Source organism: Helianthus annuus, chromosome 17 (genome assembly GCF_002127325.2).
Source record: "Helianthus annuus cultivar XRQ/B chromosome 17, HanXRQr2.0-SUNRISE, whole genome shotgun sequence".
Lineage (NCBI taxonomy): Eukaryota > Viridiplantae > Streptophyta > Magnoliopsida > Asterales > Asteraceae > Helianthus > Helianthus annuus.
The window spans coordinates 8,739,302-8,763,096 of NC_035449.2; the positions used below are offsets into that span (position 1 = coordinate 8,739,302).

Genomic DNA, 23,795 nt, shown 5'->3' on the forward strand with positions numbered 1-23,795 from the left:
TCTTTATTATTTGAGTTTTTTGTTCAAGCAATTGAAAGTGTCATCAACCTTTTTGTTGTTCGAAATAAGTGTCAACGCTTTTTATTAACTAGTGGAATTCACCCGCGCTACACAGAGGGAACACGACTAGCATCAGTTCTATTCATTACGATATATCGGCCCTCGCCATAGCAACCGAAAGAGAAAATCCAAAAAAAATAATCAAATTTGAGATATGCGCTAATGAAATATCGATATGAGTTTACATATAGGTACCCAGTATAGCTTGTAATACCTAATAATATGTTGTTTTGAATACAACATTGTTTTAAAAAAAATCCTGAAACTTCGTTATGATCGTCTTTTTAAAGACATTTTTTCCTAAAGACTTTTTAAATTGTATTGCAAGTTATTGTTACTGTTAATTCATAATTCATGTTGTTATATAATAGAAAGGGGTAAAATAATATTTCTAACTATCTATAAAATGTAATTTATAACTAAAGAGTTTCGATTTTTTGATATAATCTAATTAAAATAACAACTACTTGTTCAGCAATCCATCACAAGCCAATTTGCTAAAAGGAAATTTTGATTAATCAAATTATTAATTATTAATTTATTATTATTAAAATTATTAATATCTATTAATAATTAATATCTATTAATAATAGAAGTGAAATGAATAGTGTTGTATGTTGTGCTGGTCATATTTGTTATGCTCGATGCATAACCTTACGACACCTTACTTTTTTCTTGGGTTTTTAAACCTCATCCACCATCTTCTTTATTTATCTATTACCATTGATATCTTTCTCTCCCCATCATCTTCTTTATCCACCACCGGTCCACCACTGCCATATCTCTCTCATATTTCGCTGATGTCTGGCGACCTTAGATGACTTTTGCTTCATTCTGGTGGTGCCGATAAGCACAAATATTTCGTCACTCCATCTTTCCGTTCCAAACGGCGGCATCTTCGGTGCTGACGACGGTGGACGGTGCCGACGACGGCATCTCCGGTTTAAACCTTGGTTGTTGATTGTTGTGACGGTGGCCAATTGCATGTGGTTACTTTTAAAGTTTTGCCATCGGTTTTTTCTTGGCTGTGATAGTTTAAAACATTTTCCGACAATTGATGGGAATGGCGTGGCAAGGATGGTGGAGGGTAGGTTTTGACCTGTAACCCGTCTTGCAGCCATGGTTTTTGGGAACTTTGAGCCAAACCTGGTTTTAAGTTCCACTGTTGCTTTGATTTTTGTTGTTGGTTTTTACATTCGGTGAATGATGATAAGTATTAACTCACGGTCGGACAATCGACCACCGACATGCTCAAGGCTTAGATTGGTAGCAGTCACACGTCGGAGTACTCACCGGAATCCCTTCGTCCTCTCGTCGGCTCTCAGCGTATGTGTGTGTGTGAGAGACTTTTGAGTTGTTATCAAGTGTCCAAAGGCAAAAGTAAAACCTACTGTGGCAACAACTAAAAGTCCTAATGTCCAAAAAGGCAAAAGGTAAAACTGATTGTGGTAAAAAGTAAAAGTCCTAAAAATATTTGGCGCAACTTGATGTTGTAAATTGATATATAATGTCGGGACCAACTCTGTAAAATTTGCAAACCACCGTGATTAACTAGGCATCTAACTCAAAACCATACGAGAAACCATTAATTCACGAACAACACAATCATCACAAAATGCGAAATATTGGATCACTCTTAAAAAAGAATTAGTCTTTGTTAGAAGTCTTAAAATTTTAAATACTTTAACAGTTCTAAATACGCACTCGTCCAAATGAAAAATATCTATTTTTTTAAACTTAAGAAAGATTAAATTAAATAATTGAAATGCTGTTCACGAGTCGAACCAAACCGATCAGACCTTTGCTCGTGCTCGGTTCGTTTACAAACCGATCCAAACCGAACCGAGCGTTTTTTCAACCGAGCCAAAGTCGAGCGAGCGTCTTTCGATCCGAGCATTTTTCGAACGAACGTCGAGCGAGTATCGAGCGTCACAGAATAAACAAGGAAAGTGACAATGAGAGTGCTAATTATTAAAATAAAGTGCAATTTCGTCCCTGATGTTCGTCCAATAGAACACAAGTAAAAATTTAACAAATTTAATAACAAGGAATACAAAAACACTCAACTAGTTCTATCGAGATTAACTAAGCGGGAAGATAAATCGTCGACCGATTGAAACATACCCTTGTTTTATCGAAAGTTTGAAATTGAATGAATCGATTGAATCAAAACTGTGACGAGTTGGCGTCTTGGCGAGTGGCGATGGAGAATCGAATAACAATGGCCAATGGGGGGTTTTGATTAGGGTCTTGCACTTCTGAATCAAATGGCGGGTTGAGACTTGAGTATTGTTCGACGCTTCACATTTTAGTATTTGAAATTTTGACTCGATTACTCAAATGGACATTTAAGTATTAGATAATGGACTATTGGTATTGGATTTCAATTCTAATTACTTAAATGAGCTCTATTTGGATCTTGGACCAAAAATTGTTAATGTTGGTCTCTAGTCATTTCATTAAAAAATGATACACACACAAACACAAATATATATGTGTATATATATATATATATATTAAAAAATAAATCGAGCCAACCGAGCCGAACCGAACTAAGCGGACCTTTGCTCGTGCTCGGTTCGTTTACCGATCCGAACCGAGCATTTTTCTAATCGAGCTGAATCGAACGAGCAAATTCCAAGCATTTTCCGAGCGAGCATCGAATGAGCGTCGAGCGCCGACCAATTTGAACAGCCCTAAATTGAATTAAAAAATGTTATGTCTTAAAAGAAAGATTAAATTAAAAAAATGTTAAGTTTGAAAAGGTATTAAAACGATTTTTTTTTTCTTTTCTAGAGGATAGTTTTATTATTAAACGAAAAAGAAAACTGGCGCCATACCCATTGTGACCTAGCCTCAATCCTCTCCTTGTTACATGTTATAATAGTCTAAGGGCTATATGGTAGAATAATAATAGTAGAGGGACTAGAAATGAACATTGTAATAGTTAGTTAGTTGTAAGAACAGTTATGGTAGTTAATAAATAACTAACCCCAAGCTGTAACTATCAAGCTTGTTTTGGGTTTTCCCTTCCTTCTCTTCTGTGATTCTCATTTCAAGCTAACAATTGGTATCAGAGCTACCGATTCCATCGGAGCTCCGGCCAACCACCATCAATTCCGATCATCGTTCCAATTACTGCGCCATTCTTCAAATTCATATTCTGTTTTCAATTCCTAATTCCTTTCTTTTCAAACGAGGAATTGATCGTTCTTGATCATTCCATTCCATCGAATTGGTCATTTGGATTCATTCGATTCCCGTGGATCGATCTATTTGAGATTTGTCCATTCTCTTAAACAATTCATTCTTAAAATTCCATACTCGATTGTGTTAACTCTTTGAAATCAGTAATATGGCTACTCGAAATCAGGAAGTTGAACGTCTTGCAAAAGACATCAACCGAATAGACGCTTTTACAACACAAAATCAAGAAACGTTGATGAGTTTGAAAGCAGCCTTTGATCAGATGCAAGCAACGTTTTCAAAGATGGAACAACAAGGCACTTTGATTCCAAGAAATGAGGGGGATAGACTAAGTAGCAATCGTTTAACAAAGGTGGAATTTCCCAAGTTCAATGGTGATGATGTTGAAGGATGGTTGTATAAATGTGAACACTTCTTTTCAATCGATGATACCCCTGAGAAGTACAAGGTCAGATATGCTGCTGTCCATTTAGAGGGAAGAGCGTTGCAATGGCATCAAGGTTTTATGAAATCCACTGGGAAGCAGATTTGTGATGTGACTTGGGATGAGTACACAAGAAATGCATCAACAAGATTTGCAGCAACCTTAATAGAGGATGCCATGGGTGCATTGAAGGCACTGACACAGACAGGTGAGTTGGAAGACTATTGTGATGAATTTGATTTGTTGCTGAATAAGGTGACCCTGCCTGATGAATATACAATTAGTTTGTTCATTGAGGGCCTTAAACCAGAAATTAAGTGTCATGTACGAATGTTTAAGCCAAAAACATTAAGAGAAACATACTCTTTGGCAAGAATGCAAAATCAGTCCAATAAGATACTGGGTGTAGGGAGTAGTAATAGTGGTACAGGATACTCTAGCCACAAATACAGTTCTTCAAGAACTAACAATTTGACAAACATTGGGAAGCAACCTGTTTTGGCAACCCCTGTCAATACAGCTCCGTCCAATGCTATTGTACCAAAGAAAGTAAGTAATAAATACTTGGATGATAAAAGGGCCAAAGGAGAGTGTTTCTACTGCAATGAGAAATTTGTGGCAGGTCATAGTAGGGTTTGTAAAGGGAAAAAACAGTTGTTCTTAGTTGAGGTTGAGGAATATCAGGAGGGAAATGAGGATCAGTCAATAGAAGAGGAAGAACTGATTCCAGGTGTACCACAAATTTCATTAAATGCACTAATGGGAATCCCATCTTACTCAACTATGCAAGTAGTGGGTATGGTTGGAACAAGATATTTGTACATCTTGTTGGACAGTGGATCAACCCACAATTTCATGAGCAAAGCTTTGGCTCAGAAATTAAAGTGTCCCATAACACGAATTTCCAATGTGCAAGTGACAGTGGCTGATGGTAACAAAGTGGAGTGTGTTAACTTGTGTAAAGACTTTCAATGGGTCATGCAGGGAAATTGGTTTACAGCTGATATGATGGTCATTGATTTAGACAATTACGATATTGTCTTGGGCATACAATGGCTTGAGACTTTGAATGACATAGTGTGGAACTTTAAAAACCTCACCATGAAATTCAACGTAGCAGGTCAAGATTTTGAGTTGAAGGGTACAAAAAGGAAGAATGTAGGGTTGTCTTCCATGGAGAAGATCACAAGCCTGATTCAGGATCAAGACAAAGTGGTGCAGGCTCAGTTATTCACCATTCAAGACTCTGCAAGTCAGCAGTGTATGTATCAACCTGTGGTGGGGAAAGAAATGCCAAATAAGGAGTTGGAAATTCTGTTGAAAGACTATGAAGATATATTTGAATTGCCAAAAGGTTTACCACCCTCAAGACCATGTGATCATCGAATTGTTCTTAAGGATGATAAGATCAATTTGAATTTGAAACCATATAGGTATCACAGTGCTCAAAAAGATGTTATTGAGCAGATGACACAAGAGTTGTTAGACTCAGGGGTCATTAGACACAGCACCAGTTCTTTTGCAGCACCTGTTGTCCTTGTTAAGAAAAAGGATGGCTCATGGAGAATGTGTGTGGACTATAGGAGACTGAATGAGGCAACTGTCAAAGATGTCTTCCCTATTCCACTGATTGAAGAGTTATTGGATGAATTACAAGGGGCTGTGATCTTTTCTAAGCTGGACCTCAGATCAGGATACCACCAGGTCAGAATGTATGAACCTGACATCTATAAAACAGCCTTTAAAACTCATCAGGGTCACTTTGAGTTCCTAGTATTACCTTTTGGGCTAACAAATGCCCCAGCAACTTTTCAATCTTTGATGAACAATACTTTTAAAAGTGTCTTGAGGAAATGTGCACTAGTATTTTTTGATGACATACTAGTGTTCAGTACCAGTTGGAAGCAACACTTATTGGATTTAAAAGTGGTGCTGGATTTGATGAGACTTAACTCTTTGAAAGCAAAGAAGTCAAAGTGTTCTTTTGCTGGTGAAAGGGTTGAGTATTTGGGGCATGTTATAACTAAGGATGGGGTGTCAACTGATCCTACAAAAACTGTTGCAATACAAGAATGGCCCACACCAGTCACTAGTCACTGTTAAGCAGTTAAGAGGATTTTTGGGACTGGCAGGGTATTATAGGAGGTTTGTTAAGAATTTTGGGCTCTTAGCCAGACCATTAACTGAATTGTTAAAGAAAGAAGGATTCAGATGGAATGATGAAGCTCAAATGGCTTTTGATCAGTTGAAGAAGGTGTTGAGTTCTCCTCCTGTTTTAAAGCTGCCTGACTTTTCTAAGACATTTGTCATAGAAACTGATGCTTCCACAAAAGGAATGGGGGCAGTATTGATGCAGGAAGGCCATCCTTTGGCTTTTATAAGCAAAGCACTTTCCATTAGGCAGCAGAGTTTGTCTGTCTATGAAAAAGAGTTGCTGGCCATTATTATGGCAGTAAAACATTGGCATCACTACCTAGTTACTAAACACTTTGTGATCAAAACTGATCATCAAAGTCTGAAACACTTGTTAGAACAAAAGATAGTGACCCCCTTACAACAGAAATGGCTATCTAAACTATTGGGGTATGATTATGAGATCTGCTACAAGAAGGGAGTTGATAATGTGGTGGCTGATGCTTTATCTAGAGTGCAGGGAATGGCTTTGTTTGAACTGAGTATTAGTTCTATCAGTCCTGTGCTATGGCAAAGAATTCAAGAGGCATGGCAACAAGATTCAAACACCAAGAGCTTAATTGATAAGCTGCAACAAGGATCAGTGATAAAGAATAGATCTTGGGATGGGCAGATGTTAAGAAGGAAGAACAAGCTGTTGATAGCTGATGATCCAATTTTAAGGAAAGACATTATTGCCCTTTACCATTCATCTCCTATGGGGGGTCATTCAGGGATAGTTCCTACTGCTGCAAAGATCAAAGAGTTTTTCTATTGGAAAGGATGTGCAAAAGATATTCAGAAGTTCATTAAAGAGTGCCCAACTTGCCAAAGATCTAAATATGAAACAGTAGCCTACCCAGGGCTATTACAGCCACTACCCATTCCCAAGACCATTTTTAGTGACATATCCATGGACTTTATCTCTGGATTACCAAGAGTTCAGGGAAAAGATACTATTTTGGTAGTTGTTGACAGGCTAACTAAATATGGGCATTTCCTGCTACTGAGTCATCCCTATACAGCAGCTACTGTGGCAAGTGTATTCTTAGATTCTGTGTTTAAGATACATGGTAACCCTGACACCATTGTATCAGACAGAGATCCTTTGTTTTTGAGCAACTTTTGGCAAGAATTCATGAAGCTGCAAGGGGTGCAATTGGCTATGTCATCAGCATATCATCCTCAGTCTGATGGCCAGACAGAAGTTTTAAACAGATGTTTGGAAGGTTACTTGAGAAGCATGTGTTTGGATGCACCATTAACATGGGTCAAATGGATACCACTTGCTCAATGGTGGTATAATACCACGTGGCACTCTGCCATTAAAATGTCCCCCTATGAAGCATTGTTTGGTGTCAAACCAAATCTCCACATTCCTTATATTCCTGGAGACACACCAATAGCAGCAGTGGAAGAATTGCATAGGGATAGAGAGGCTATGATTCAAAGACTTAAAAAGAACTTAGAAGCTGCAAGAAACAGGATGAAACAATTATCTGACATTCACAGAACTGATAGGGAGTTTCAAGTAGGAGATTGGGTCTATGTAAAGCTCCATCCTTTTGCTCAACAATCTTTGAAGAATCATCACAACAGGAAGCTCTCTCCTAAGTATTTCGGACCATTTTTGGTTATTAAAAAGGTTGGAAGGGTAGCCTATAAACTAGACTTACCTCCTACTGCCCAAATTCATCATACATTCCATGTGTCACTTTTAAAGAAGGCTCAGGGATCTTTGATGGCCACTGCTGATTTGCCACAAGGGCCTAGGTTCGTGTTACAGCCAAGGGCAGTACTTGATAGACAATTAGTAAAAAGGGGTAACAAGGCTGCTATGAAGGTGCTGATTCATTGGGAAGGATTACCTATGACTGATGCTTCCTGGGAGTTTTTAGAAGATGTTCAAGCACGTTTCCCTGATTTTACTTTTTGAGGACAAAAATTTTGATAAGGGGAGGGTATTGTTACATGTTATAATAGTCTAAGGGCTATATGGTAGAATAATAATAGTAGAGGGACTAGAAATGAACATTGTAATAGTTAGTTAGTTGTAAGAACAGTTATGGTAGTTAATAAATAACTAACCCCAAGCTGTAACTATCAAGCTTGTTTTGGGTTTTCCCTTCCTTCTCTTCTGTGATTCTCATTTCAAGCTAACACCTCCACTCCTGCCAATCGCCTCCGCTGCCGCCGTCGCACCGTCGTATCGCTGCTCCATCTGACCACCGATCATTATAGAAAACGAAATCGTACACCCAATCGCTCGTTTTCAGCCTGGAACACTTGCTACGGAGGAGAGGGAGTAAGTCAAAACCTGTTGCTTCTAGTCTTTTTTTTCTTCTTATTATTGTAGTAACAATTTCTTTATTTGTTTAACGGCTGTAAATGTTTTTTCTTTAATCAAGAATCGTTTTCTTAGGCGTAAATATCAGTTTAATGTTTTCATCCATGTGACGAAACTTGAGATTTTCGAATGGGGACCTAAAAATTTCTATAAAACAGGGGGCCGAGGGGGTCGAAAACCTATATACCTAAAATTTTTATACGAAAACTACGAAAAGTTCGGAGGGTCCTTAAAAGCTTTGCCCATGCATCCATCAAACTTAGTACCCCTTTATAAAATCTTTTCCTTTGCATATTGTGGGACTATTAAGGTATGCAGAAGTAACCTTATTGTGTGTCTTTCATGCATGTTGACTTGATGTGAAGATAGTGAAGCATACAGGTCAATAAAGAGTTAAACTTTGAGATTAGACACAATACTATAAATTTCTTTTAAATAAAAAAGATTTCACCAAATAAACATTTGAAGCGTCTAAATTTAGGCGTTTTTGTGTAGGGAAAATGAGGAGAATAAACATTGACGAAATCAATTACACCAAAATAAACATTTGAAGCGTCTAAATTTGGGGAACACACGAAAATCCATTCACTTCAGAACCTGACACTTATAGAGTCTAGATTAAGATGGATCAACAAATGCCAATGAGACAGTGGTGGAGTGGCTGGGGAAAGACTTGGTGTTCCTTGTGACTAGGTTCGACTCCCACTCTTCCCATTATTTTCTGCGGCATCCAGGTGAATGGCGAATACAGGTGGCGTCGTTTCGTCTTGGATGGGAGGCGAGTTTTTACCGATTATTCCACTATCGTGCCTTTAGGCAGGTGGAGGTCGGGTTTCCGCGCATCTGGGAGAGCCAAGGGGCTGGCGCGGTTGAGTAGTCGACCTTGGCCACAGCGCCCGGTGTCACGGTGGTTGGCACGTCGTTCCTTGCCGTTGAAAAAAAGATGGATCAACAAATATAGTCCTTAAACACATGGCTCTTTACTATTGGATCTCAGTGTGGGTCCACCATGATTTAGGAGTCTATTGTTTAGACGCTTTTCCCAAGTGTTAGGTTATGAAGTGAATGAATTTTTGCGTGTTCTCTAAATTTAGACGCTTCATATGTTTATTTTGGTGAAATTGGTTTGGTCAATGTTTATTCTCGTTGATTTCCATAACCACTTGTATTGATGGTTTTTTTAACATGCTTTGGCTGTTGCATTTTATCAAATTGCAGCTTTTGGAGTCAATGGAGAAGGTAACAAGATGACAAACACAGACAAAGAAGAATGCTAAAAGTGTGGATGAATCTATAGAAAAGGATCTAGCATATATACGAATGCGTGTTTGAATCAAGGTAGAGTGGGGAAAGAATGGATTCTAGCCATGGTAAAAAGAGAATGAATGTAGAGGACGACGATAGACTAAGCAGCTTGCAAGATGAGCTTATCCATAAAATTCTTTCTTTTATTGGTATCAAACATGCTATTCAAACGAGTGTTTTGTCATCGAGATGGAGGTTTATTTGGACTTCAATGCCTTATCTCAATTTCTCATGGGACGATTTCTGTAAGTTACCCAAGTTCTCCGAATTTGTCACTCGTGTTCTCTCTGGCCGCAATAATCAAACAGAAGTGTCTTCAGTCAAGCTTAGTAATTTTCGCGGAAAGGATGGCGATGTGATTGCCGAACAAATCATGAAGTATGCAATCTCTCACAATATCCAACAACTGGATGTTGCATGCTTGCCTCAGAACATTGTCTTAACAACATCTACTTGGGAGCTCCCTGTCTTAACAACATTGTATCTCGATGGTGTCACTTTGTGTTGTGATGAAAAGACTGATAAGTGCATTGATTTTTTCTCCAAGTGTGCAAACTTGAAGAATCTTACCTTAAAAAGTTGCTATACGAAGGGATTTAAGGGTTTAAGTATTTGTCTTCCTCTACTATCTAATCTTACACTTGAAGATGGTTGTGGTAGTGTGAAGGTTTACAATATTGTTGCACCTCAACTCAAGAACCTCAATATGAGTGGTGTCGTTACGCAAGACCATCAGTATCTGATTTCTGCGCCCGACCTTGTATCCTTGCTTTATAAAGGGTTTTATGATTTGTCACTTTCTACAGACGATTTCCCCTCTTTGGAGAAGGCGGATATTTGTGTATCTTATCCAAGAGATGCTCATCAAGCTCTACGTCTGCTTCAACAACTTCACAATGTCAAGTCTCTTACACTTAACTTGGAAATTGTTGAGGTAATTGGTGGTGTTTATCTCATAGTTATTAAAGGCGCTAGGCGCCCTCAAGGCCCATAGGGCCTCGCCTGGGGCCTAGGCGCAAAGCGCAAAAAAAGCAAGGGCCTGAGAAAAATAAAGCGCATAATGAAATAAAATTAAAAATACATTATGTATTAGAAAAAGAATACTATTCTTTAAATAAAATAAACAAAATCTATTATATAACACCTTATATCATTTATTTAGTACCAAAAGTTCTAAAATATTACTGTATTAGTGTAGAAAAGTAGTTTTCCTTAGATAAAAGTACGGATATGGCTAGAGTCTTGCCGGAATTAGAAATTTTGGCATGAAACTCTCCGGAATCTAGGAATCTTGCCGGAATGTGCACCTGAACCATCACCTGGAGAACTAAAGCGCAATTTCCTCGACTTAAGGCCTCGCCTTGCTCGAAAAATGGGCCTAGGCGCAAGAGGCGATGGCTTTTAACAACTATGGTTTATCTTATGCATCTTACAATGATTTTCAGTCTGAATTATTCTCAAATGATTTTTGGTAAGAAAGGAACATTTTAAGTTATAGCAAATATCAGAATATCTTTTCTTTAACAATCTGGTGGGTGGTCAAACTAGATTAGATGCAAGCTTTGATACTTACAATAGCTGTTGGTCAATGGCTATTTCTTTCTTTTTCGTACACTTGCTGAACACTAGGGCTGCAAATGAGCTGAGCCAAGCCCGCGCTCGAGCTTGGTTCGGTTTGAGCTTCGTTTTCAAAGCTCGAGCTCGGCTCGTTGGTAGTTTTTCAAGCTCGAGCTCGGCTGGTTTATTATCTTTTGATTAATATATTAAATAAAAATAATATAAATAATAGACACGTTTATGCTCCCGAGCTCGATAAGTGAAGCTCGGGCTCGTATACTATACAAACTTATTTTTAGGTTCAAGCTTGGCTCGGCTGGGCTGGTCTGGTAAACAAGTTTAAATAAGCTCGGCTCGGCTTATTCACTAGACAACTTTAAATAAGGGCTAAATGTTAATAAAATTTTAACCAAAACTAATATTACACTGACGCTCCAAAATAAGCGGTAAATGTTATTAAAATTTTAATCAAAACTAATATTACACTGAGGCTCCATAAGGCTTGACGAGCAGCTCGGATCGGCTCAGCTCGTTTCAGGCTTTTTCTTGAGCCGATCTCGAGCGGCTCACGAGCCGCTCGGCTCGTTTGCACCCCTACCGAACATGTACTGAAGTTAAAGTAATTTATAACAAAGTTATGGTGCATACATTTATAAATATGTACTAATCATTATGATGATTGTGCAGCTTCTAAATAAATCTGTGGATTTAATGTCGTATCAACCTTCTCCGTTTGTTAACTTAAAGAGTTTAAAGATTCATCCTGTAAGAGAACTTTCAAAGGTTCGAGAACACAATAGAGGAAAGATGTCTGCGGAAGTCAAAAGCTATTTGCTAGATAGTTCTACAGGTGGCACCTTAATAATGGTGTCGCGTGAGGTATCATATTTCATTATGAACTATATTATTAATTACCATACACAAGGTTTAAAAAAACGGAAACGAGTTTCGAGGCGTTTTCCCTTCGCCTCACGAGGCGTAAGCCTCGAGGCGAACCGAGGCGTAAGCCCGAGGTGGAGCTAAAAAATAAATATAAATATTATATATCTTATAAAAATAGTAATACTAACTAAATTCATCAAAATAATAAAAAACATACATAAAAAGACATAAGTTGCTTGAAATTGACACAAAAACTCAAAAACCCCTGAAGCGCACTTGAGGCGCAGCCTTTTGAGCGCCTTAGCCCCTCTGAGGCGCACATACAGTATAAACCCCCTCGAGGCGCATGCCTCAACCGTTTTTTAAAACCATGACCATACATCATACTTATTTCTCGAGTTATGAAGATTATTATGGCAAGCAATTGACTTAGTGTTTAGATCCTTATGTTCTGATTACAGAACATTTCTATATGATATTAATTTAGCTATGCGTTAAATTTTGTAAAATTGCGAGTATAATGTCATGGAAACACTGCAGGATATTAGAGCTATTAAAGACACCAAGTTTGCACAAGAATTTGTTTCAGAGTTATGGGAGCTGTTAGAGGTGGAGAAAGCTATAAGAGAGGCCAAAATGACGATGCATGAGCAAGGGAGGCCACATTTTAGTGAACATATCTATAAGTGTAACAATATGTGTTGGGAATATACGAGTGTGCAGGTTAAAGAAGGGAAAGAAAAGACTTCTGACATTATCTCAATGTTGCAAAATATTAAAGGATTACTGGCAAAGCTGCCTACATCAAACCAGGCTACCATTCAACCATCTTTTTCTACTTTGTGTGCTGAGGCCGCCATCGTGACGCATAAAATAACAGAATGCATAAAGATGGACTGTGATGAGAATCAAAGACGTTTAAATGTGTGCTTGCATGAACTTGCTACCACGTTGCAGCCGTCTTCTTAGCAAGGTGCATGTTCTTGAGTTACCTTGTACTCATTAGTGATGGCTCTAATCAACAGGTAAACTCTTGTCGTGATATTGTTCTTTTGTTTGGATATGTTTGTTTTCTACCAAAAAATCTTGACTGCTAACTCTTGGTGCCGTGTTGCTCTTAATGTCATTGCTGCCTCATTATTTATGTAGGTTGCTTTATCTAAGCGATGAAAAGTTCGTTTATCTTTATTCTTTGAGTTTTTTGTTTATATTTTGTTCTTTCCGTGTATCATCTGAGGTTCTGTTCAAGCAATTTAAAGTGTCATCAACCTTTTTGTTGTTCGAAATAAGTGTCAAAGCTTTTTGTTAATTTGATTTACAATTTTTGACACATGATATGAAACTCCTGTTACCTACTTACCTTTATCATCTAGCATTATTATTATTATTATTATTATCTATATATTAAAGTTCATGGGCCATGAACAGGAACAAAATTTCATGTTATTTTATTTATTTTACTATTATATTATTTTAAGCATATTTTTCTTACTTTTAAAATACGTTGTTCAGTAAAATTTCGAATATGTCGTTATAACGTGCTTATTTTCTCTGCATCTTGATATAAATTGTTGTGAATAGAAATGTACAAGTGAGCAAAACAACATATATGTCATCAAAGGTATCTCAACTCTCTTGCATTAGTTTTTTTATATAAAGTAACATCGTTTAGCATTTTAGTTATTTTAATAATATGATATAATGTTTCGTAAAACTTCAAATTTACCGGTGCGATGTTCTTACTCTTATCGATGTTTGGATCAAAGTTTTATTTGTCAAATATAATCAATTTTTTTGTTATCTACCGTAAGAAACCGTACGCATATAACATAGGTATTGGTACCGCCATTTGTTTTTTTTTTTCGCACATTTTATTGACATAAAACAAGTGTTTGTATCTTCCTGCACATATGTCTTTCGGTTATCGAGTGCCGGTATCATACATATACTATAAACTGACACCGATCGAATATCCGGTGCAACGCGCGAAAATATCCACTAGTATAAACATAAAATACAAGAGATTCAAATGAAAATATACAAGGTGAGTGCACGATGTCCTGATATACAAAAAAAACTAAAAGGGTGCACCAACGCGATGAACCTACACATGCTATGTGACTTGGTTTAGAAGATGAGGAGACATTATTTAGGTGGTGTTTATTTTTCTAAAAAAGACATGTGCATGCTTTTCTGTCTGCGACGCGTAGACCACGCGCAGACATTGTCATCTGCAGGTTTGTTTCTCCAAAGACGTTTCATTAAAAACGTATGTTTGAGCTCTTCTTGGTGCTGACTTACCCCAACCACTTCTAAGATCTTCTAAGGTCTGCAGAGGGTTAAACACCACCACCGTCCACCACCCACCACCGTCCATCACCACCACCACCACCATCGTCTATCACCACCACCGTCCACCACCCACCACCACCGTCCATCACCACCCACCGTCCACGTCCACCACTGTCCAGCACCACCACAATCGCCCACCACCACCGTCCGTACACCACCACCGTCCGTACACCACCACCAGATTATTTTAGAAGTCTACATACATTAAAAAACAAATAGCCTTTTTCTTGCAGACTGTAGAGGTTTGGTCCACCTCTTCATCTATAGATGTCTGCAGATTTGATTCGGAACAGACATTTTACCTCTTAAAAAACAAACAGTTTGAAATCTACATACGTTATAAAACAAGCAACCTTATTGCACGCTGCAAAGGTTTGGTCCACCTCATCTTCTACAGATCTCTGCAGATTTGGTCCGCAGACGGTAGATATCTTACCTCTTAAAAAACAGACGACACCTTAGAGTCATCGTTAGCAATGTGACAAAAGATGATTACTAGCTTTTTGGGAGGAGGGGCACATGTGGGTACCACTAATCTGGTTCACTGGCCGTATTGGCAACACCACCGTGGGACTATGCGGGTACTGATTTCGGGTAGTTAAACCGGGTACTAGTCACCGAATTGGCCAGAGAGCGAGTAAAGAGAGAGGAGTTCTGGTTCACTACCCTAATTGACAACACCACCGTGGGACTATGCAGGTACTGAGTTTGGGTAGTTAATCCGGGTGCTAGTCACTGAATTGGGCAGAGAGGGAGCAAAGAGAGAGAAGTGTGTATGATTGGTGGGTAAAAAAAAGGGGTGGGCCCATAATTTTGGGTGTTTGAGAGGAGTGTTGTCACGTATTTAGCTGATTTTGATAGTTTAGGGTAAAAGTTAGGTGGATGCGTCCACCTATAAGATGACAGAGAGAAACGGAGAGAGAGAGATGGGGGAATGGATAAGGTTTGGTGATAGGGTTTTTAAGTGAGAGAAGAGGAGGAGGAAGAAGATAAGGGTGGACCCATCTTTATATTTTCATATTGTTTTTAATTGTTTAAGGGCAATTATGTTATTTCACACACACTAAACTGATAATTTAACTTCAGTTAGTGATAAAGATCATACGAGTGCAAAAATTACAATCATTAGCACCAACTATGTAATTATTGAAATGCCGAGACCAACTCTGTAAAATTGGCAAACCACAGTGATTAACTAGGCATCTAACTCAAAACCATACAAGAAACCATTAATTCACGAGCAACATAATCATCACAAAATGCGAAGTATTGGATCACTCTTAAAACAGTCTTTGTTAGAAGTCTTAAAAATTTAAATACTTTAACAGTTCTAAACACACACTCTAAGTCGTCGATATGGAAAGATCTATTTTTTTAAACTTGAGTAAATTACGTTTTTGGCCCCTGTAGTTATATCACTTTTACTATATTAGCCCAAAATAAGAATTTCTAACATATCTGCCCCTATGGTCTCTATAACTAACCATTTTGGCCCAGTCTAACCATTTTGGCCCCCATGGTCTCTATAACTAACCATTTTGGCCCCCATGATCTCTAGACTTATGGTCCAAAATGGTTAGTTATAAAGACCGTGGGGACTATATGATAAAAATTCTTATTTTGGGCTAATATAGTAAAAGTGATAAAACCACATGGGCCAAAAACGTAATTTACTCTTTAAACTTAAGGAAGATTAAATTAAATAATTGAATTAAAAAAATGTTATGTCTTAAAAGAAAGATTAAATTAAATATTGAATTAAAAAAGGTATTAAAATTTAAAACGTGTTGTGTAATAACTAGAACCTATTAGCAATGTATAGAAGAGAATGAGAGAATGGGAGATGAATTTCTTATTGATATATCTCATACAAAATACATGAGCTACTATATATAGGCTATAACATTAATACAAACATAAATGTGACATGGGAGTTAGAAATGTGGATAGTCACTAATAATGGATGCATTCATAACACTCCCCCTTGACTATCCACATGATGATATACTATTCTTTAATATGCTTGGTGATGCTGCCTCGTTAAAAACCTTGCTAGGAAAACCCAGTGGGACAAAACCTCAGCTAAGGAAAAAAGAGTGCAGCGCGTATTGTCTCCCCCTAATACTTTTGGATTAGGTATGTTGCCTCATTAAAGAAAAAGAGTACATAAACTGTGTATATTATGGGTACGTTACTCCCCCTCAATTTTGCTTGTATATCTTGATGATGTTGAATCTAATCTTCTATGACAATTGCTTGACTTGATATTTGGCGTAGTCTTCTTTGATTTCGGTGTTGTTGTCTACATTGTCTTCATACAGTATAGCTTGAGCTTCTTTTGATGAACTCTAATCTACATACTTCTTAAATATGCTGAAATCTTCGACCTTCATAACTTGTATCTGGATTGAGATCGAACTCTATGCGAGTCTAATATATATCAATCATAACCCAGGACGCCATATTGTTCTTCTGGAACTATCCCGTGTCTCAAGTTTGTAAATATGTCAAATAATTATTTAATGCGCTTTATAATTCTGCCTCGTTAAAAACCATGCCAGGAAAACCCAATGGGACAAAACCGTAGCTAAGGGAAAAGATTGCACTACGCATTATACATATTTAACAACATGATTTATGATGATGTTAAATTAGTACTTCGGGACTTATAAGATAAACTGATACTACTGGATCAGTTATGTTGTCTCGTTAAAAACCTTACCAAGAAAAACCCAATGGGAAAAACTTAGTGAAGGGAAAAATAGTGCAACATTTGAGATTAGAACTGTAATCTTACCAACACAACGTAATATCAGATGTCGTCTTGTTTGAAAGATACGTCAATGCTCTGATCGCAATTAAGTATGGTACTTCTTGACTAAGTAGTTCAACATCCTTTTCTTGGGGTTGATAAGAATATTTTTTCTATGTCAAGCGATCAGACAATCGTTCATGTACTCAACGAATGAGCTTTTTCTATATAACATCTTCTAGATGTAGTCAGATTAATGAGCAAAAATAGTACATATATACTCGAAACTACAGGTCGAGGATAACTACACTTTGTTAAGGTCATTCAAAATTTTCCACTTTAGTTTGAGAGTTCCCTCTCGATGATGTTTACATTATCACTGTAAGAGTGAAATCTTGTTAAATAGATGTAGCTCAATTTATCAAAATTATACCTCTCTTTTTCAGAGTATAGTCGACTGTACCACATACGAGTAGTTTCCTTTAAGATTCATATATATAACACATATGGGGTTATTGTTTCATAATGCTTTGAGCATTTTAATCCTTCAGGGGTTTTCATACAGATGCCATTTACAATTGTCTCGTTCATGTATACGGTGATGACATCCATAAGTTGTTTTATCTGAAGTCATTCTGAGATTGCGAGGCCGCTTAAACATCTAAAGATTATCGCATCCACTACAGGGGTATACGTTTCCTCGTAATCAACTTCTGGGATTCGGGAAAAATCTTTATGTTAAAATGCGTGCCTTACATCGCAAAAACTCATTATTTACGTTTCCTTTTATTTAAAGACACCCATTTATAACCTACTGGTTTGACGTCTATGGGTGTTCGAACTGCTGGTTTGAAAACGTTTAGTTTGTCGAGCAAATTTAGTTCAACCTTAAGTCATGTAGCCATTTTGGCTATTTGTGTGCGTACACTCTTGCACACTTTCTATATATGTAATCTCTTTTTTTCATCGATTACATCTATTGCTATAGCATAATCAAATATATCATTTTACACGTGTTTCATTACGGTTCCATATTGTACTTGTTTTGTACATAATTCATCGCGATCTCATATTTGTTTGGTACTAGAGTTTCTTTCAGAACACCATTAGCCTCTTTTGGGGTTTTGACAACAACCTTCTTTAAGGTGTAGTATGCAACCACTTCTGGGATTTTGTATGCAACCACTTATGGTGTTTTGTGTACCACCTCTTTTGGGGTTACACCAACTGCGTTACTCTGCTCTGTTTGTGTTTGTGGGTTTTATCTTTTTGGAACCGATTTATCTCTCACAATTTATTAATATGATAATCATTTTGTGAGTACTTCCATTCGAGCAGATAAGTTTAAGCTGGTATATGTGACTTTGTCACCTTATTTGTGTTAGTGAATGCATCTTGTATTTCATTTGTTATTATTTGCAAATACATGCTCTTTCTTTTGGACTTCAGATTTGCATTGACCACGTCAGGGGTCGATATATAATATGATGCATTTTTTTTATGTTACTAGTCTTTCATTTTCTTGTCTCCCCCTAAGACTGGGAATACGATGTACATATCCCATTTTATATGTTATGGTGGTGCTATTGGTACATAGGTTGCACAACAAAATATATAAAAAAATGGAAACTTGGTTCTCTTCAGGAGACCAGTTGTAATGGGGAGTATTTGTGATAAGCAGTTGGTTTTGAATTGATATAATCAATCGACGAATTTCGTCTCGACTACGTATGTCTCTCACTATATTTCACATTGTGCCCAACAATGGTCCCTACAATTGGGTTGTCAAAGAACAGTGTTAAACCATGTAAAAAACAAACAACGTCCATAATGTTGGGCATATGCTACATACGGGTAGCTAAAAACTCACATGTAACCATGTATGAATGCCACAATCCACACAACTGTACATTTCAATGGTCCCATATAAGAGGGATTGTTTGTAGGAGTCTATTGTTTGGAAGGGCATAAAAAAATATTTGCCACAAAAAAAACTAACTAAACATATGATAAGGCATTTTGGGAGCAATGTTTTTAGATTACTTAGAGGTGCTAAGGTATCGGTTAGCATGTTTGATTGTTTAGCATATCATGATGCTATCTTGATGACCTATTTGGTCATGCCATGTGGTGAACGTATAAATATTCTAGTAACTTCTGGTTACTCACCATATTTGATTTAATGGAATATTGTGGAAAATTAGTATCATTTCTAGTAACTTCTAATATAGTCTTCTGGCCATATTTGCTATTTGATATATTTTAGATATTTAGTACATTTTTTCTTACACCATTCCAAGGTGATGACTTTTCATTCAAACATAGTGGAAACTTAACAAATTTCTTCGGTATACATTAGAATATGATGCATTATGAATTACAAAATTCGATATCAACGGGTAACCTTTACAATGGTTACACGCGAGGTATTTTATTACTTATTGCTCAATGTTATATAGAATATTATGGCAAGCATTTGGTATAATGTTTAGATCCTTGTGCTCTAAAGATCTATGACATAAGCGACTAGTATTATTATCGTTTCTTTAAATCTTATCATGGAAACACTGCAGGAGATTAGAGCTACGCGAAACACCAAGTTGGCACAAAACCGTATTACAGCATTACGTGCGTTGCTAGAGCAGGGGAAAGCTAGAACAGAGACCAAATTGACAAAGATCGCTGAACAACGGAGCCCCCAATTTAGTGAATGTATCGATTCGCATATCGATATGTGTTGGAAATACACAGGCGTGCAGATTAAGACAGGGAAAGAAAAGGCTTCTGACATCGTTTCAGAGTTGCAAGAGATTAAAGATTTACTGGCAAAGCCGCGTGCATCAAACTTGGCTACCGTTCAATCATCTTTTTCTACTTTGTGTGCAGAGGCCGATATTGTCACCAGAAAAATTGCAGAATGTATAAAGATGGATTGTGATGAGGATCAAAGGCGTTTAAGTATGTGCTTTCATGAGCTTGCTGCCCCGTTGCAGCCGCTCCCGTAGGAAATTGCAAGTTCTTGATTTACCTTGTACTTACAAAGAGGTCTTGATTGCCAACTCTTGGTGCCATACTGTTCTTAAGTTTGGTGACATTGCATTGCTTGTATTGGTTTTTCATTAATCAATTTAGTTTTTGCTCTTCTGTTTAAGTGAGGTTATGTTCAAGCAATTGAAAGTGTCATCAAACTTTCTTGTTGTTTGAAATCAGTGTCAAGGTTTTTTTATTGATTTGGTTTACAAATTTTGACACATGATATAAAAACTCTCTTTTACTTTTATTACTTCGCATGATGGAACTCAAATCTCAAACTGTGACAACCCTCACTAAACCAGGTATCCGTACGACTTAATTAATAATTAATTACTGCTTGATTACTGTGCTTAACTGAATTTACTGATGAACTGCTACTTGATTCCTGATATTTGTACATATCTGCATCATACTTTGATTTCCGTCACTACATTATTTACATACTGAACTCTAGTGACAAACATGATCCACAAAAGCACATTAGCACTATGAACGGATAACCTATTGAACATGCTGATAAAGCCAGCATCAGGCAGATAATGCCTCTAAGGCCTGTATGAGCCAAAAAGATTTTACTACACCCATAGTGAGTGTAGGGATACAAGGGTTGTAGAACTGCGTCTCTAGGAATAAGTTACAATGACTGGATGTGCCTAAAACGTACACTAAGCACAAAAACACAGCACTTTAATGAACAATTCAGCCTCTGGCTAGCTAATAAAGTGCCAAAATGATGTGTGTAAAATGCAACATATAAAACACATCAATTAAGGCATAAAACTAACCCTTTTTAAGTACTAATGTTGGAAAAAGAGTGTTTTTGTCTTCCTTTTGTATTTTCAGGATGAAATGAGCTCAAAATCACAAAAGAAGCAAAAAGACCACTAATTCTACCATAAATACAAGAAAAGGAACAAAAGAAAACTGCCCGGACCCTCAACGGCACCTCCCAAGACAAAGAGAAGAGAACAGAGCCTGAACACGCCCCGTGTCCAGTGAACACGGGGGCGTGCCCAGGAAGCAGCAGAAAAGACAAACCAGTAGAAGCTTCCATTGCTCACCACGGGGCCGTGCCCAGCGGACACGGGGGCGTGTTGAAAGTACAGCAGGCGCATTAATTGTAATTCGCAATTACAATTAATGAAGAGAGAGAATGTCAGACGGACACGGGGCCGTGTCCAGCGGACACGGGGCCGTGTCCAGCGTTCTGTCCAGCCTATAAATAGAGGAGCTTGGCTTCATTCTCTCTCATCCCTTGGCACACCACCTCTCTCACACTTCATCCACCACCCACCACCACCATAACACCATCATCCACCACCATCATCCATTGTCCATCATAGAGTGTGTGAGTCGTCTCGGGATCCAAGATTGATCGTAAGAGTTCTTGACAATCAAGGCCATGTTTGCCTAAGTCTCTTACATCACTTGGTGAAGACAAGTGTTTAGTATAATACTTTTTATTTTTAATCTTTTGCACTTTTTATTTGGTTTTGTATTAATGACTTTAATAACTAGTTACTTATGTTGAAGGTGATCTTTCCTTATCGTTTGTCCGTGGTGTCTTGGCATTATTTTACTGTCTATATAAAATAAAAGATTTTCACCATTCATATCTCCACGGTCTATATGGAGGTATGTTGGCTACCTGGTCGGGGGTTAAGGGAACGGTTTGGTAAAGGTCTTGCCCTTGTTCAGCGTTTAGAGGTCCTGCTTGGGACCTGGGTCAAATTTAGTAGGATCTCCTTCAATGCCCATAGGTATTGGATGGCGGGGATCCAAACTCTTTGACCCCCTCATAAGCTAACTACTATTAATACTATAACCCGGCTATTTAGGACTGTATCCCTGCTGACTCAGACTACTTAGCCGAGGGTAACGTCACCGCCAAAAGCGGGGCCTACCATAATTTGCATTAATAACTTAATTCATTATCTTTCAATAATCCGACCCTTTAGGATTGTATCCTTGCTGACTCAAACTACTGGGTTGAGGGTAACGTCGCCTTCGAAAAAGGGGCCTACTACAATAACTAAGATAATCTCTTAAACAAGTGCAAAAGTGCGAAAATAATCAAAGGTTATACTAATACACGTGTCGGATCCAAGTGATTCATCTTGTCTATCTGTTTTTATTTTATTTTTATTTTTCAGCATTTAGTTAGTTTTTATTTTTCTTAGTTTAAAACATTTTTCTAACTTTCTGATTTGATTAGACGTTGAGGATAAACCGGTATTAAAAGCTCTTGTGTCCTTGGACGACCTCGGTATCTTACCAACACTATACTACGTCCACGATGGGTGCACTTGCCCATATGTGTGTTTAGTGTTAGTAAATATCGTGTTTTATAAATTTAAAACTTGGCTAAAAGTGTAAAAAGGGCTTAAATATATATCTAAAAATATAACACACTTCACGCACATCAAGTTTTTGGCGCCGTTGCCGGGGACACAAGGATTTTAAGAAAGTTAGGAATCAACGGCCTAATCATCTTTTTTATTTTTCTTTAATTTTTAGGATTTTTTAGATTTTTTTCAGCTTCTGCAGAGCTCAGCACGGGGCCGTGCCTGGTCGGACACGGGCCGTGCTCAGCAACGTCACTGGCAGTTTTTGTTTTTCAAGTTAACAGGAGGCTGACCACGGGGCCGTGTCGGTGCAACACGGGGTCGTGTCCAACTTCCAGTAACTGGGATCTGAAAAACAACCACTGTATCTCCGACCACGGGGCCGTGTTCGCTCGACACGGGGCCGTGGTGAACCTTCTGACCAACATTCTTTTCTGTTTTTATTGCAGGACTTGGAACCCGACGCCAACCTCGCGTAGTGTATGAGCTCCAGTTCCAATAAAGACATAAAGGAACCATTAGAAGAACCCGAACGCTTTCTCAGAAAAAGGTTAAAAGCCAAAAACCAAGAGAAAGTTTCGGGTGACCCAACCCCAATGGCGGACCAACGTACCCTTATGGATTACTTACGGCCCACCGTAGGTAATCTCGGCGCCGCTATCAATGCCCCGAATGTCGAAGCCAATAACTTCGAACTTCGACCGCACCTGATACAAATGCTCCAAAACTCCGCAACCTTTCACGGGCTCGCGGACGAGGATCCCCATCTACATATAACTAATTTCTTAGAAATATGTGATACATTTCGGATCAATGGAGCATCAAACGACGCCATCCGCCTTCGTATGTTTCCATTCTCACTAAAAGACCGAGCGAAAGCTTGGCTCAACACCCTCCCAGCTGGATCGGTAAACACCTGGGATGAACTAGCCCAAAAATTTCTATATAAGTATTTCCCTCCTTCTAAAACTGCTAAATTAATGGCTGAAATTAACACATACTCACAAGAGGACGGGGAATCCTTATATGAAACTTGGGAAAGGTTCAAGGAGCTATTACGCAAATGTCCCCATCACGGCCTCGCAATATGGCAACAAGTATCCACTTTCTACAATGGGTTGTTGCCACATACTAGGCAGACACTTGATTCTAGCTCCGGGGGACTTTTAGGTAATCGACGCCCACACGAAATATATAATCAAATTGAGGAAATTGCTCAAACCAATTTTCAATGGCACACTCCCCGGGGAAATAAAACTATCGCCCCGGGCGCCCATAAGGTAGACGAAAGCACCTCTTTACAAGCCCAAATCGAGGCCCTTTCTTCAAAAATAAAAAAATTAGAAATGACAAAAACAG

General features: G+C 38.1%; 1 protein-coding gene and 1 non-coding gene across 2 annotated transcripts; one reads left to right on the forward strand and one right to left on the reverse strand.

Moving 5' to 3' along the window:
* Positions 1-9,509: 9,509 nt before the first annotated feature.
* On the forward strand, positions 9,510-12,923 carry LOC110923657 (FBD-associated F-box protein At5g60610). Its single transcript, XM_022167722.2, has 3 exons — positions 9,510-10,449; positions 11,760-11,951; positions 12,495-12,923. Exons 1-3 carry the CDS (start codon positions 9,565-9,567, stop codon positions 12,921-12,923), a joined length of 1,506 nt encoding a protein of 501 aa, XP_022023414.1. The 5' UTR covers positions 9,510-9,564.
* Positions 12,924-23,410: 10,487 nt separating this feature from the next.
* LOC118489555 lies at positions 23,411-23,517 on the reverse strand. Its single transcript, XR_004887576.1, has one exon. It is a non-coding gene; the product is annotated as a small nucleolar RNA R71 (small nucleolar RNA).
* Between the last annotated feature and the right edge of the window lie 278 nt (positions 23,518-23,795).